Here is a 15,123-nt window from a genome sequence, read left to right as displayed (position 1 = left end):
TCACCCACTGCGCCCCCCCAACTGGGCACCTCCCTCCTACCCTCTGGGGCCACCCACTGCACCCCCCCAACTGGGCACCCCCCCTGCCCTCTGGGGCCACCCACTGCGCCCCCCCCAACTGGGCACCCGCCCCCTGCCCTCTGGGGTCACCCACTGTGCCCCCCCCAACTGGGCACCCCTCTCCTGCCCTCGGGGGCCAGTCCCACCTTGCCTGCTTCGTCAGGTCTCCCCCACTGACCCTGCTCTCTCTAGCCTAGCAGGAGGCCTCCCAGCTCAGACATGGATGCGGCAGCGCCGGGTACCTGACACCGAGCTTCTTCCTGCCTTTCCCCCAGGCTCTGTGCACCTCCCGTCCCGTCCTCCTCCCCCCCTCTCCCGCCACTCCTGGCGCGGGGCCCGGCCCGTACCCTCAGGAAGACGGTCTTCACTTTGGCGCAGTCCTTGCCGGTCTCCTCGTCCACGATGGAGTACAGGATGTCCTTGGAGGGGATGCGGGCGTAGGCCGTGCGCTTCCCGCTGCTCATCATCCAGACGAAGACGTCGGGGATGGTGTGCTGGGGCTGCCAACCCCAAAAGGCCGCGCTCAGCACCCCGGGCAGCGCACCGGGGCCGGCAGCTGGCCCCTCCTTTGCGGTACCGGGCGGGGGCCACCAGGAGCGCCGATTACTGGACTCCCCCGGGGAGGGGTTCGGCCGGTGCCTCCCTGGGCTCAGCCGCTGTAGGGTCCCCTCCTGAGAGACGGTTTTAAGCTTCCCCACGTGGAGTCCCCGAGTCCGAGGCCAGAAGGGACCGCGAAGGCCACCTGGGCTGGCCTTGGGCAGAGCCCCCAGGCTGGGGCACTGCCCCGAATGAATTGCTTTCTACTGCCCAGGGGCTGGTGGGAGTGTCTAGACCAGTGTTTCTTGAACTTTTTAAGACAAACAATATTTCTTTTTTATGAGGAACACCGAGCATTTTTGGTTGAGGAAAAAAAAATGGGGGGTCGGGGGAAAGTTATTGAGAAAAAAAAGTTGCCCCTTTAAGGGCGGCCATTTTGAATATGTCGTTCTCCGCGGCACACCTCCAACTGCCGCACGGCACGCCGGTGTGCCCCGGAACACGGTTTAAGAAACACTGGTCTAGACCCAGGCAGATCAAGGCTACCGCAGGCCACTGGGGTCAGCTAGTCTGACTCCTGGATGACACAGGCAAGGGATCTGCCGGCAATAATCCCCAGAGCGGCGCTTAAACGTTGTCCGGTTTATCAACCTCCTTCCTGAATGGCGGCACCAGCTTGTTCTTCTCTATCGGCTGGGCTACCTGGCCAGACTACATTTCCCATGAGACTCTGCAGCCCCCGGAACTCTGGCGACAGTGGTGCATCATGGGAGATGTAGTCCACCCAGGGCGCCTGGGACAGAGACGAGAATGGGAACACGCCGCACCCAAACTACAACTCCCAAGAGACACTGATACATCAAAATGGTTTTGACCCCACCGAACACAAGCCTGCGTGACCAGGCTGCTTCCGCTGGCCGGTTTACCATTAAACACACGTTAATACCGGGCGGCTCGTGGTCCCCCCAGTGGCTGGTCCATATGAAGAGCTTCCCGGAGGCTAACAGCTCACACATGGCCAGACGGGGTCAGATCAAAGGTCCGTCCAGCCCGGGGTCCTGTCTGCCCACAGTGGCCAGAGTGTGAACAGACCAGGGAATCGTCATGTGATCCCACCCCTGTCGCCAATTCCCAGTCTCTGACAGACAGAAGCTAGAGGCACCATTCGCGTCCCTGCTGGCTATCAGCCATTGGTGGACCTGTCCTGCATGAATGTATCTAGCTCTTTTTTGAGCCCTGTTAGAGTCTTGGCCTTCACAACATCCTCTGGCAAGGAGTTCCACAGGTTGACTGTGCCTTGTGTTGAAGATACATTTCTATTTGTTTTAAACCTGCTGCTTACTAAGTTCATTTGGCGACCTCCAGTTCTTGTGTTATGGAATAACTAACTCGTCTTTATTCATTTTTTCCACCCCGGCCATGATCGTATAGGCCTCTATTATATCCCCCTCCCCTCCCCTTTTCCATCCCTTTTCCAAGCTGGCAAGTCCCTGTCTTATTAATCTCGCCCCATAGGAAAGCTGCTCTGTGCCCCTGATCATGTTTGTTCTTTTCTGAACTTTTCCCAGTTCCGAGATACCTGTTTTGAGAGGGGGCAGCCATACCCACACACTGCATTTAAAGTGCGGGCAGGCCCGTGGATTTATGGAGGCCTTTATGGATTTGTGGATTTATGGAGGATTTGTGGATTTTATATATAAAATCATGAGAGGTGTGGAGAGGGCCGATAAGGAAAAGTTATTTATTAGTTCCCTAAATAGAAGAACTAGAGGACACCAAATGAAATCAATGGGTAGCAGATTTAAAACTAATAAAAGAAAGTTCTTCACACAGCGTGTAGTCAACCTGTGGAACTCCTTGCCAGAGGAGGCTGTGAAGGCTAGGACTATAACACAGAAGCTAGATAATTTCATGGAGGTTAGGTCCATAAAAGGCTATTAGCCAGGGGATAAAATGGTGTCCTTGGCCTCTGTTTGTCAGAGGCTGGAGAAGGATGGCAGGAGACAAATTGCTTGATCATTGTCTTCGGTCCACCCTCTCTGGGGCACCTGGTGTTGGCCGCTGTCGGCAGACAGGCTACTGGGCTAGATGGACCTTTGGTCTGACCCAGTACGGCCGTTCTTATGTTCTTATATGATTTTTTTATTCTCTATCCCTTTCCTAATGATTTCCAGCATGCTGTTGGCTTCTCTGACGGCAGCTGTCCATGGAGCGGCTGACTCCACAGAGCTAGCCACGGTGACTCCGAGCTCCCACTCCGGAGCAGGTAACAGCTAATTTAGTCCCCTGCATTTGGGGGCTCTGTCGTCCGAGGGGCTCTCCTTTGCATTTGGCAACGTTAAAATTGATCTGCCAGTTTGATGCCCCGTCATCCAGTTGAGTGAGGTCCCTTTGTGGCTGGCTTAGGCTGGAGCTATTGTAAGTGAGGGCTGAGCAGGGAAGCCTGGGAGGAGACTCAGACTCCACCTGCAGTGCAGGGGGCTGCAGAGACACTTGGTCCCAGGCTGGCTCGTTAAAACCTCCCGGTGCCGGTTTCTCCCGTCCCAGGCCTCAGAACGACGGACGAGCACCAGCCGCCCGCAGAGTCCGCCTGCTCCCCTCCCCCAGGGGCTCGCAGCTCCCGCACCCGGCCTGCCACGCTCCCGCTCACCTCGTCCGCCAGAAAACGCAGCTTCTGCAGGAAGTTCTGCGCCAACTTCAGCTTGTCCCGCATCGTGTTCTTCTTCACCTGCGCCCGCAGGGTCTTGGCTTGCTGGCCCATGTTCTCCTGTGCCCGGGCACAAGGGCAGCCAGCAGCGAAAGGACCGGAGAGAAGGGAAAAACACAGCGGGAGGACGGTGCCTCAGTTTCCCCTTCTGGAATAAGGGGGTGGTGATGTCGGCTTCTGGGGAGTGAGTTTGCCAAGGCGCAGAGAAAGGCCCCAGTGAAAGGGGCTGGGCTGGCAGGTTGGCTGACCGGGGACAGTCTGGGCAAGTCTCTCCCCTGCCGTTTGGGGGGGGACAGCTGCCATACCCCCCACGGACCAGCAGGCTGCCCACCAAGAGCCAGCAGCATGGTGGGTGGCGGGGCTGCCGATCCTCTTGCACCGAACGCCACCAGCCGGTCCCTTTGGGGGGCTGGACTCCGTCTCCCCCCGCCCCGCCCCGCCCCCTGCGGATCTTTCACCCCGCCCCTCCCGCCGGACGCGCTCACCAGCTCCCGCATGCAGGACTTGAGCCGCTCCCGGTCCAGTCTGGTGCGGGCGGAGAGGCTCTGGTCCTTGTTGGCGAGGGTCACGAAGCGGCTGGCGGGGGAGAGAGCTGGGTCAGCGCCACGCGGCTCTGGGAGGGGGGAGGGCAGCGGGTCGGCGGGAAACTGGCTGATTGGCACTCGCTGGGGGGGGGCATGGCAGGGGCGCTCCACCCCCCCGGCTGTCACACGCACAGGGGCCTGGTGAGGCTTCACGCCGCCTGGCTCACTGGGGTTCTGCTCCCCCCCCCCCCACTCACAAACATCCGGTGCTCAGCTCCTCCAGGACCCCGCGCAGCCGGCGCTCAGGGTGCGGCTTCTCCGTCTTGATCATCTCGTGCACGTCGTTGAGCCCCTCCTCCTGGGACGGCCAAGAGAGAGGGAGGCGACGTCACCGGGGGGCAGGACGGAATCCCAGCCCCCCCCCCCCCCCCCCGGCGCACGCTGGGCTGGCAAAGATTGGTGAGACTCACCGCGGGCGGGGATCCCTGGTCAGCCAGCCCAGTGCAGTGTGGGAGCCAGCCCAGTGCAGTGTGGGAGCTAGTCCAGTGCAGCGTGGGAGCCAGCCCAGTGCAGTGTGGGAGCCAGCCCAGTGCTGCATGGGAGCTAGTCCAGTGCAGCGTGGGAACCAGCCCAGTGCAGCGTGGGAGCCAGCCCAGTGCAGTGTGGGAGCCAGTCCAGTGCAGCGTGGGAGCTAGTCCAGTGCAGCGTGGGAGCCAACCAGCCCAGTGCAGTGTGGGAGCCAGCCAGCCCAGTGCAGTGTGGGAACTAACCCAGTGCAGCGTGGGAGCCAGCCAGTGTGGGAGTCAGCCAGCCCAGTGCAGTGTGGGAACTACCCCAGTACAGTGTGGTGCCAGCCAGCACAGTGTGGTGTGGAAACTAGCCTGGTGCAGCATGGGAGCCAGCCAGTGTGGGAGCCAGCCAGCCCAGTGCAGTGTGGGAACTAGACCAGTGCAGTGTGGGAGCCAGCCAGCCCAGTGCAGTGTGGGAACTAGACCAGTGCAGCGTGGGAGCCAGCCAGCCCAGTGCAGTGTGGGAACTAACCCAGTGCAGCGTGGGAGCCAGCCAGCCCAGTGCAGCATGGGAGCTAGTTCAGTGCAGTATGGGAACCAGCCAGCCCAGTGCAGTGTGGGAATTAACCCAGTGCAGCGTGGGAACCAGCCAGCCCAGTGCAGCATGGGAGCTAGTCCAGTGCAGTGTGGGAACCAGCCAGCCCAGTGCAGCGTGGGAACTAACCCAGTGCAGCATGGGAACCAGCCAGCCCAGTGCAGCGTGGGAACTAACCCAGTGCAGCATGGGAACCAGCCAGCCCAGTGCAGCGTGGGAGAGCCGGGGCCGGCTCTGTGCCGCTAGCTCATACTGTCAGAGCAGACAGTTTCTGGAGCCTCTCTGGTGCTTTTCCCAGCGACTTCACGCCTCAGGTGGGGCTTCGGAGACGCTCCGAGGAGATCCCTGCCCACTAGGCTACCAGGCCGGTCTCTGGAGCTCTCTCCTCTCCCGCAGCTCTGAGCTGTAACTAGGGCTGCTCCCCCCATCCCTCCGGACACCGGCCCTTGGCGGGACTCGCCGGCGGGGCCCCGGGACGGGCTCGCTCGTGCTTGACGAGCCGCGGCCGGGCCGTTGCAGGGCGCAGACCCAGGTGTCCGTGCAGGGGAACCGGGTGTGGCGTCTGCTGCCCTCGGGGGCGCCTAGTCCCCTGGGGGCCCTCCCCCACCCTCGGACTCACCAGCTTGTCCGCGATCTTGTCCGCGATGTTGGCATTGTAGAGCCTCCGCCGCTGGTCCTGCCACCAGCTCTTGATGTAGATGCAGGGCTTCTTCTCGAAGTAAGGCAAGTGGAAGTAGTTCCTGCGGGGCGGGCGGAAGGATACGTCGGCGTGTCGGCAGCCTGACGGGGGGCGCGCGAGGGCTCTGACCCTGCCCAGCCTCGCCCGGCGCCCAGCGGGGGGGCACGGAGGCCTCTTCCAAACCCGCTGACGTCAACGGAAAGGCTCCCGAAAACCCCAGGGGGCTCTGGGCAGGGCCCCAGGCTCCAGGCTTTGCTTGGAGCAGAGGGAAATCGTTACCCGCTCGCTCTCACGCCCCCTCGTTCGTAGGTCCCCCCCCAGCAGCAGGACCCGTGGGGACCATCTGGTCCGACCCCCTGTAGGACACGGGCCAGACACTTGGCCCAGACTCGTTCCTGGAGCGGAGCTGCCAGAGACCTGCCCGGCCTTAATCGAAACCTCGTCAGTGATGGAGAATCCAGCCCGGCCCTTGAATTCCTGTCACCGTGTGCAGTTACGCCTTCCTTCCCTCTGAATTCACCCCGCCCGCTGGCAGCCCCTGGGCCCCGGCAGCCCCTCCTGTGCCGGATCAAAGACCTCCTCGTTAAACGGGGGTTCTCCGTGGAGGCGACACACTGGGATCAATTCACCCCTTCGCTCTCTCCCCGCCAGGCTAGCTAGACTCAAGGGGGACAACCTGTCCCACAGGGGCCAGTGCCAGGTGTCCCAGAGGGAGGGAACAGAACAGGGAATCAACACGTGATCCCTCCCCTGTCGCCCATTCCCAGACAAACAGAGGCAGGGACACCACCCCTACCCAGCCTGGCTAATAGCCATTGATGGACCTAACCACCATGATTCTATATAGCTCATTTTTGAACCCTGTTAAAGTCCTGGTCTTCACAACATCCTCTGGCGAGGAGTTCCACAGGTTAACTGTGCACTGCATGAAGAAAAACTTCCTTTGGTTTGTTTTAAACTTGCTGTGTATTCATTTCATTTGCTGACCCCTCGTTCTTATATTGTGGGAACAAGTCCATAACTTTTCCTTATTCACTTTTTCCACACCCGTCATGATTTTATAGACCTCTCTCCTATCGCTCCCCCTTTGTCTCCTCTTTTCTAAGCTGAAAAGTCCGAGTCTCTTTCATCTCTCTGCATATGGGACCTGTTCCAAACCCCTCCTCATTTTTGTTGCCCTTCTCTGATCCTTTTCCAAGGCCAAGTAGGGTTGCCAGGTGTCCGGTATTGTACCAGACAGTCTGCTATTTGTGCTCTCTGTCCGGTAAAAAAAATCAGACAATTCGTGCAATGTCCGGTATTTTCTGATTTTTCCGGCTGCACACCGGGTGAAAGCCTGGCGTGGGCGGGGGGAGCGGCTGGGAGTCCCGGCTGGGAGGCGGGGCCGCGATTGCCGCTGGGAGCCCTCAGTTGGTTGAGTGTGAGGAGGAGGGGAAGCCTCCTCGCTCGTGTGATGCCAGGACCCTGCGCAGGACGGGCAGCGCCCCGGGATCTGCAAGTGCCCGGGTCAGTCCCACTCCGCGCCAGCCGATTTGATCACCCCGCCTCCGCCTTCCCGGCCGGCCAATTCTCCCCCACTTCCCCTCCCGATCTTCCCCGGCCAGCCCCCTGCACCGCCCCCCAGCTCTGCTTCCCGCTGGCCCATTCCTCTTCCTGATCTCCCCCGGCCAGCGCTGCTGCACCCCCGCCCCTGCTAGCTCTGCTTCCTGCCCCCCTTCCTCCCGGCCAGCCCCATGGCCCCCGACCCTCCCCAGCTGTGCTTCCCTCCCCTCACTTCCTCCCAGCTCCCCCCTTCCTCCCGGCCAGCCCCGCAGCCCCCTGACCCCACCCAGCTCTGCTTCCCTCCCCCCACTTCCTCCCGGCTCCCCTTTCCTCCCGGCCAGCCCCGCAGCCTCCTGACCCCGCCCAGCTCTGCTTCCCTCCCCCCACTTCCTCCCGGCTCCCCTTTCCTCCCGGCCAGCCCCGCAGCCCCCTGACCCTGCCCAGCTCTGCTTCCCGACCCCCCTCCTCCCGGCCCCCTCCTTCACCCCGGCCAGATTCGTGGCCCCTGACTCCCCCCCAGCTCAGCTTCCTGCCTCCCCATTCCTCCCAGCCAGCTCCGCCCCCCGCCTGGCTGGTCCACCCTCCCCGCCCACGATCAAATGTGTCCTTTTTTTTGGGGGAGGGTCTACTTGGTAACCCTAATGCCAAGGGATCTTTTTTGAGATGAGGAGACCACATCTGTAAGCAGTGTTCAAGCTGTGGGCGTCCCATGGATTTATAGAGAGGCAATGAGATATTCTCTGTCTCATTCTCTGTCCCTTTTAAAACGACTCCCAACATTCTGTTTGCTTTTCTGACTGCGGCTGCCCTACGGCGACGCGACAGGTGTTGCCAGAAGAGGCAATGCAAATGCAGCACGGATTAGCATTTTCTTGCACTTCATTTGCATATTCTCTTCCAATCCGCTTTTGCGGAAACACAAGGGCTGTGTCTAGACTGGCAAGTTTTTCCGCAAAAGCACCTGCTTTTGCAGAAAAACTTGCCAGCTGTCTACACTGGCCGCTTGAATTTCTGCAAGAGCACTGACGAGCTCATATAAGAAATCAGTGCTTCTTGCGGAAATACTACGCTGCCCCGTTCGGGCAAAAGTCCCTGTTGAGCAAAGCTTTTGCGCAAAAGGGCCAGTGTAGACAGCTCAGATGGCGAAAATGCCACGGGCGAAAATGGCGCTCGGGACTGTTTTGTGCAAAACCGCGTCTAGATTGGCACGGACGCTTTTCCTCAAAAAGTGCTTTTGTGGAAAAGCATCCGTGCCGATCTAGACGCTCTTTTCCGCAAATGCTTTTCATGGAAAACTTTTCCGTTAAAAGCATTTGCGGAAAATCCTGCCAGTCTAGACGTAGCCAAGCAGTGTGGATTTTCCTTTTGGCACCAGATCCTTCCGCCTCCAAAAAGGTGGCAAGAGGGTTAAGTGATCCCCTGTGCCCGCTCGCTCCCCTTTGCTCCCCCGGCGGGTAAACGGGCCTTGCTCGCTCGCACCGTCTTCTTTTAGCGTGAAGTACCGTGAGCTGCTCACCCGCTGCGCCACTTCCAGGAGGAAAATTGAAGTGGGCGGTATTGGGTGTAATGGCGCTGGGGCATCAGCTTCTCTACACGCCTAGTTTAAAGGCCTAAGGTCAGGGGCATGCCAGGGCCTACAAAGCCCTTAATCCAGCCCTACAGCTGTAACGGTCACGGGTTCGAATCTGCCTGCAGGCGGTTACGCATACGGGCCCCCTTAAAACGCCGGGTGGGGGGCAGCAGAGTGGGAAAGGAAGAGATGGTACCGGAGCTCTTTCTCCTCTGGTAACGTGCCATGGGGTGGGAACAAGTCACATGGGGGGGTACCTGTCCCCCCAGTAACCCCTTTATGTCCCCCACCACTCGTTGCTTACGCCTGGGAGGCCAGAGACCTCAAACTCTGTTCCAGCTAATGACCCACCCTTCCCTCCCCGCCACCTTCAACAACACCCTCTCCCATTGGCCAGCCTGGCCCGCTTGCCTGTCAGTGATCAGGGGCTTCACTGGCTGAGTCGAGGAGACGGAGACCAGCTCTCCATCGTCTTCGGCTTCGTCCTCGCTCGAGTGCTGGAGCAGCTCGGAGCCCTCCTCCTCGCCGTCCCCGCCCTCTTTCTTCTTCCTCAGGCTGGGCTTGGACGTGCCGTCGATCTGGTTCCCGTAGTTGCCTTGGGAGGGGGGCGGGGAAAGAAAACCGTTACCGTCCCGGGCGGGACTTGCTGATGGAGGGCGGGAAGGATGTTTCCTGGTGGGGGGGGGGCGTAGCTTGTCCCCCACCTCACTCCCGGCCAAGCTCACGCCCCCACTCGCCTCTTCCAGTCCCCCCACGGTCCTGGCAGGGGCGTGAAGGGCAAAAGGTCGGTCGGGGTCATGGGGGGGCCATAGCAAGCTCTCGGCCTAGACTGGAGCGACAGCCCCTACCCCCACTTGCCCCCAAGACCCCACACTCCTGCTCACTCCTTCCCCTGCTGTGGCTTGGGGGGTCAGGAAAGTTTTGTGGGGGACAACAGCTCCTCCAGTCCCGGGGTCATAGGTGGGGGAAGAATTTTCTGGGGACCCCAAATTCATGGCTGCCCCCTCCCCTGCCTCCATTACTCGCCACTCATGGGCTAGCCACATACGCACATGGCCAGAGTCGCCCGTGGACTTGCGCAGCCCGTGGTGCCGTGGCTTCACCACTGCTGGTACCGGCACTAGCTAGATCAGACCCTGGGTCGGGTCGGTCTGGACATGCTGCAGTCTCAGATGGCTGGGTGCCCAGGCCCTGTGTCTGCTCACTGGGAGGCCTTTGTCCCGGGTGGCTCAGGCCCAGTGGGTCACGGTTACACCCTTGGAACGTGGTGATCGTATTCTTCCCACGTGTGTCAGACCACTAGAACCCACTAGAACTGGAAGGGACCTCGAGAGGTCATCGAGTCCGGTCCCCTGCCCTCACGGCAGGACCCAGCACCATCTAGATCATCCCTGACCAGTGTCTGTCCAACCTGCTCTGAAATATCTCCAGGGATGGAGATTCCACAACCTCCCTGGGCAATTTATTCCAGTGTTTCACCACCCTGACAGGCAGGAAGTTTCTCCTAATGTCCAACCTAAACCTCCCTTACTGCAGTTTAAGCCCATTGCTCCTTGTCCTGTCCTCAGAGGCCAAGGAAAACAATTTGTGTCTCTCCTCCTTGTGACACCCTTGTAGATACTTGAAAACCGCTCTCCTGTCCCCTCTCAGCCTTCTCCTTTCCAAACTAAACAGGCCCAGTTTTTTCACTCTTCCCTTAGGGTATGTCTAGACTACAGGGTTTTCTCAACAGAAGTTTTGTCGACAGATACTGTCGACAAAGCTTCTGTTGACAAAGAGCGTCTAGACCAGTGGTCCCCAACCTTTCGAGGTTGTCGGGCGCCAGGGGGCGTGGCTGTTCGCCCGCCGGGCGCCAGGGGGCGGGGACACTTGCGCCCCGGGGCGGCCCCCCCCATAGCCGCATGCCCGGGGGTGCCCCCCCCCATAGCTGCATGCCCGGGGCCGGCGCTCCCCCCGCCAGTGCCACGCACCCGGGGCCGGTGCTCCCCCCACCAGCGCCGCGCGCCCGGGGCCGGCACTCCCCCCGCCATGCACCCGGTGCCAGGCCAGCCCCGAGCACCTGGCGGGCGCATGGAAATGCCCCCGCGGGCGCCATTGCGCCCGCGGGCACCGTGTTGGGGACCACGGGTCTAGACTATATCCAATTCTGTCAACAAAGCAAGCCACTTTGTCGACATAACAGTGTGGACGCAAAGGACAGTGTAGACGCAATAACGCCTTCTGTCCACAGAACTCTGTCGATAAAAAGCGTTATTCCTCGTAGAATGAGGTTTACATACGTCAACAAAACTGCTGAGTTCTGTCGACATAACTCAAAGGCAGTGCGGACGCAGGTACAGTTTTGTCGACAAGACCCTGTAGTCTAGACACACCCTAAGTGCCATGCTGACAGGCGGAACCGAACCAGGAACCTCTGTGCAGGAAACACTACAGCCTGAGCTACAAGCCAGCTGGCTCTCAGGCAGGGCTACAGTGCAAGCTCCATGGGCCAGTGCCCCGCACCCAGTAGGGGTGTGGGTTACATTGGCACAGATAAAGCGCTCCCTGGATGAGGGGGGATTCTTCTGGCCCTCGTTACTGCATTCCAGGCCATGGGCCTTCTCTCGGGAATCCATCGACTCCACCCATTTAAACCCACGTCTAGGGTTGCCAGATGCTTTCACAAAAATTCCCGAACAGGGTGGGGAAAAAAATTGGTTGAGGAAAAAAAGGGGGAACAAACTGTTGAGCAAAAAAAATAAATAAAAAAGATCACTGCGCCTTTAAATTGCCCTCCCCTCGCCCCCAGAAGATGCAATTACCAGACTGTCCAGGCGAAAAACGGGACACCTGGCAACCCTACCCACGTTACAAAAATACCAACCGATGGTGACCTCAAAGTTGATGGGCTTGTCCCCGATCTTCCGGTCGATCATGGTGGCTTCCAGGAAGGCTCCGAAGAGGAAGAACTCTTCCATCCTGCCAGTGCAGTTCTGCGGGAGCGAGGACAGGCCGTTACCATGGCAGGAGGGCCGGAGAGCCCGGCTGGGCAGGCGGCTGGAACGACAAGGCCCCTCCACGCCTACCGGCAGCCCCGCAAGCTCTGTGCCCAGGGCAAGCCGCTTTGCTGGCTTTCCACGGACTTTAGCCTCGATTCCGATGCCAGATTCACAGCCTTGCAGACTGGCGGCCTGTTTGTTCACCGGATGGGCTGTAGCCGCCCAAGCCGTGCTGCTAATGGACCTTCATCTTGGTCTGTGGGCCGTCCCTCTCATTGAGAGACGGTGGATCAGTCTCTCTTAGGTCTTCCACGCCGCAGAGGCATAGCCGTGGGCACAGGCGCACCTACCCACCGCAGCGCTCCACGGCTCGCCTCCTGCCCCAGTGCTTGCCCCATTTTCTCAGCCCAGCCGGCACTGCAGCCAGGGAGCGGGGTCGAGATGCTGGAGCATAACCCCTGCCCCGTCGTAGCCACTCACCGAAGCCAGGGCCCACCCAACTGAGCCTTTCTGGACATACTAAGGCCATGCCAAGCTAGGATTGCTCCTGAGGTACGGGCAAACTTCTCAGTTTGTTTACAAGAAAAAAAAATCATTCGGGGTCAAGCAAAACCAGCAACGTTTTGAAATTATTCATCCCTCTCCCTGCGTCGGGTCACACCCAGCGGTTTTGGGTTTCGATCTGGACTATTTGTCAAGGTTATTGCTTTTTACAAAAAAGGAAATAAAGGAGACTCTTCCGCCCGCGGCCGTGGGGAGCGGAAAAGTGGAAATGTTTCGTCTCGAAAGGGCGGAAACAAAAGGACGCCGTGTTTCAGAATGACTCTGCCGGGTTGGGTTGGTTTTTTTCCTCCCGCAACGAGCCATTCAGTGAAATCAACACAAAATCGCAACACGTTTTGGGGTCACCAAATCTTTTTTTTTTTTTTTTTTGGTTAAAAAATGTGTTTGTCAAAAAGGTTCCTTTAGATACGGGGCCTTTCATCTCTTGGTCACTGGTCCCTGTCAAGAGGTGGGGTGCGGGGCGGCCACAGACAGCTGTCACATGAAAACTCTCTTGTGAAACAAGGGTCTAATGGGCAGATGTCTCCAGATCCCAGAAACTACCACATGGCTGCCACTAACTTTCCCTCTTCATGGCCGTCCCAAGAGGGGCCAGGGCTGGAGGGGCATGGAGGCCGGACTGCACCAGGCGCACCACCTTGAGGGAGAACGGCCGTCAGAGAGACCAGGCTCGGAGAGGTGAAGCACCCTGACGTAGCGCTGAGCTGGCAAGGGAAAGCCGAGGAGGGAGGGCGGACTCACGTCTGCCACCGGCGTGGTCTGCTCCACCTGCACCTCGGTGGAGCTGGTGATCTCCGGGTTGCTGGTGTCCAGGATCTCGACGGCGAGGCTGAGGAGCAGCCGGGCGCGGAAGGAGACTCCCTCACCCAGGCCCTCGTTCAGGTCCTGGTGCTCGTCCATCAGGGTGTAGTTGCGGGTGGAGCCGTACATGTTCACCCAGGCCGGGCCAAAGGTGGGCAGGAAGCCTGCGGCAGAGAGACCGGCACGGTGAACAGGTACGAGGGCCGTGCGAACGCTTCCGCCCCCTTCCCCCCCAAGGAAATGGCCTCCCTTGAGTGGCTTGGAGCTCTTGTGAACGTGCACCCTTGCACCCGCGCGTGAGTTCACGGTGCGCCCGGGCACGTGCATGAAAAGACCAGCCGCTGGGGCGCAGGAAACATTGCGTGTGCTCACACTGGCCAATAGCGCGCCTCCATCTGTTTTCTCTCCTCTTGCGCTAAGCTGGTCAGTTCTTTGGGGCTAGGGCAGACTTTGAGCCTCGTGCGTGTACAGCGCCCGGCGCGCTGGCGCCCGGCTCCTTTCCCGCGGGGTGGAAGACCCACCCCCGGGGTTTACCTTTGTCCCCTTCGTTGGAGATCTTCCGCAGGTCGATGAAGTGGGTCCCGATGGCCATGTCGTTGACCTTGTCCGAGTCCCGTATCTGCACCTTGAGACGCTTGCAGAGCGGGGGGAACATCTCCGTGAAGACGATCTGCTCGTTCCACAGGGGCTCGTAGCTGCTCTTCTGCACCGACGTCTTCCCCTGCCGGGCGGGAAGAGCGGGAGCGGGATGGTCCAGGCTCCGGGCCGCCAGGCAGCCGTCGCCCGTGGCAACCCACGGCCTTGCCCGGAAACAGGGATTCTCTCCTCCCCACAGATACAGAGGGGTCTTCCCAGGACTGCGCACGAGCGAGGACCGCGGCAGCTTTGCCCGAGGGAGAACTGCCTTTCGGAGGGGCTGGCTCCGTCCCGGCCTGGGGGGAGAGGCCTCGACGCGCCATGGCTGGGGCCGCTCCCCCCTCTCGCTCCCGGCTCAGCAAACAACCCGCTTACCTTCTGCCCTGCGAACAGCACCTGGACGTAGGGGTCCACCAGGTCCTTGTTCTCCCCGATGAGCGCCTTCTTCACGTTGGCCATGAGGCTGGTGTTCATACGGGGCAGCCCCTCGGCCCGGTAGATCTTGATGTAGAAACGGGCCCACTGGCGCTCGGGAGGGACGCCGTCCGGGAGAAGCAGGTTCCTGCAGGGCGGACAGACGGGCGGACAAGGCTGGAGGGGGTCGCGGGCTTCCCCTCCGCACCGAAGAAGAGCGTCGACGGGTGGCCACGGCCCCCGGAGCCTACGTGGTTCCATGGCTACGTCCCTGGCGACCCCCCCGATTCAGCACGGAGACGGGCCACGTCTCTGCTCTGGAGGCCCCTCCGCCTTGCGGGACGGACGGCTTCTCATCCCAGCGGCCTCCCGTCTGGCTATTTATTCCACCCTGAGATGGGACCGGGGACCCGCTGCTTAAAGGGGCAGCCGAATCCTGGGTGGGCGAGGAACGGGCCTCCCCCTCAGCCGTCTGACTGGGCAGAGGAGGCCATTTTGCTCCCCCAAATCGCAGCTTCCTCGGCGCGTGACCAAAATGGCGTCCCGCCTGGGGCCAAAGTGCCAGAATGCCGGCCCGGCCCCAGCGAGGTGGGGGCAACTTCCAGCTAGAGCCGTGCCCTCAGCCACCCCCCTGCAGCCCCAGTGCTATGGGGAGGGAGCAGAGTAGAGTCCCGGGGGGCTGTGGTGGGATGTCCCCCCTAGCCTGGTTGCCGTGGATGCTGCATCCCCGGGGGCTTGGCTTTGAAGGCCGCAGGCACCGTGACGCCCGTTCCACTGGCCGAGTGCCTGTGAGCCTCATGGACTTTTCTCCCAAGTGTGGTGCAGGGAGTTTCAGGGCTCGGCACCCACCCCCTGGAGGCCTCCCGCCCGTGCGCCCCCACAGCGCCAGGCCACCAGCACGGGGTGTGGCAGGAGAGCGTCCTCGCTTTCCGGAGCTTTTCCGGAGGGGAGAGCCGTCTCCCTGGGGCTTGGGCATCTCTGCTGAGGCTGCCGGCTGGCGCTTCCCA

General features: G+C 60.5%; 1 protein-coding gene across 3 annotated transcripts in view; it reads right to left on the bottom strand.

Moving 5' to 3' along the window:
* OTOF (otoferlin) overlaps window positions 1-15,123 on the bottom strand; it is a 167,423-nt gene that overhangs the window by 36,824 nt on the left and 115,476 nt on the right. Inside the window, exons 14-23 of one of the 3 annotated variants that reach the window (XM_089776981.1) lie at window positions 14,078-14,264; window positions 13,601-13,787; window positions 13,007-13,230; window positions 11,587-11,695; window positions 9,135-9,318; window positions 5,552-5,672; window positions 4,086-4,186; window positions 3,790-3,880; window positions 3,248-3,364; window positions 408-560 (exon numbers count right to left, since the gene is read on the bottom strand). In XM_089776981.1, coding sequence (XP_089633107.1) covers window positions 408-560; window positions 3,248-3,364; window positions 3,790-3,880; window positions 4,086-4,186; window positions 5,552-5,672; window positions 9,135-9,318; window positions 11,587-11,695; window positions 13,007-13,230; window positions 13,601-13,787; window positions 14,078-14,264 — 1,474 coding nt within the window. Of the gene's footprint in view, window positions 1-407; window positions 561-3,247; window positions 3,365-3,789; window positions 3,881-4,085; window positions 4,187-5,551; window positions 5,673-9,134; window positions 9,319-11,586; window positions 11,696-13,006; window positions 13,231-13,600; window positions 13,788-14,077; window positions 14,265-15,123 lie in introns of those variants that run through there. The other 2 variants (XM_089776982.1, XM_089776980.1) reach the window with 2 other exon arrangements.

This window comes from Pelodiscus sinensis, chromosome 3, assembly GCF_052426305.1.
Source record: "Pelodiscus sinensis isolate ZL-2025 chromosome 3, ASM5242630v1, whole genome shotgun sequence".
Classification (NCBI taxonomy): domain Eukaryota; kingdom Metazoa; phylum Chordata; order Testudines; family Trionychidae; genus Pelodiscus; species Pelodiscus sinensis.
Note: the sequence above shows the minus strand (reverse complement) of the source record. Positions and strands in the feature narration are given on the sequence as shown.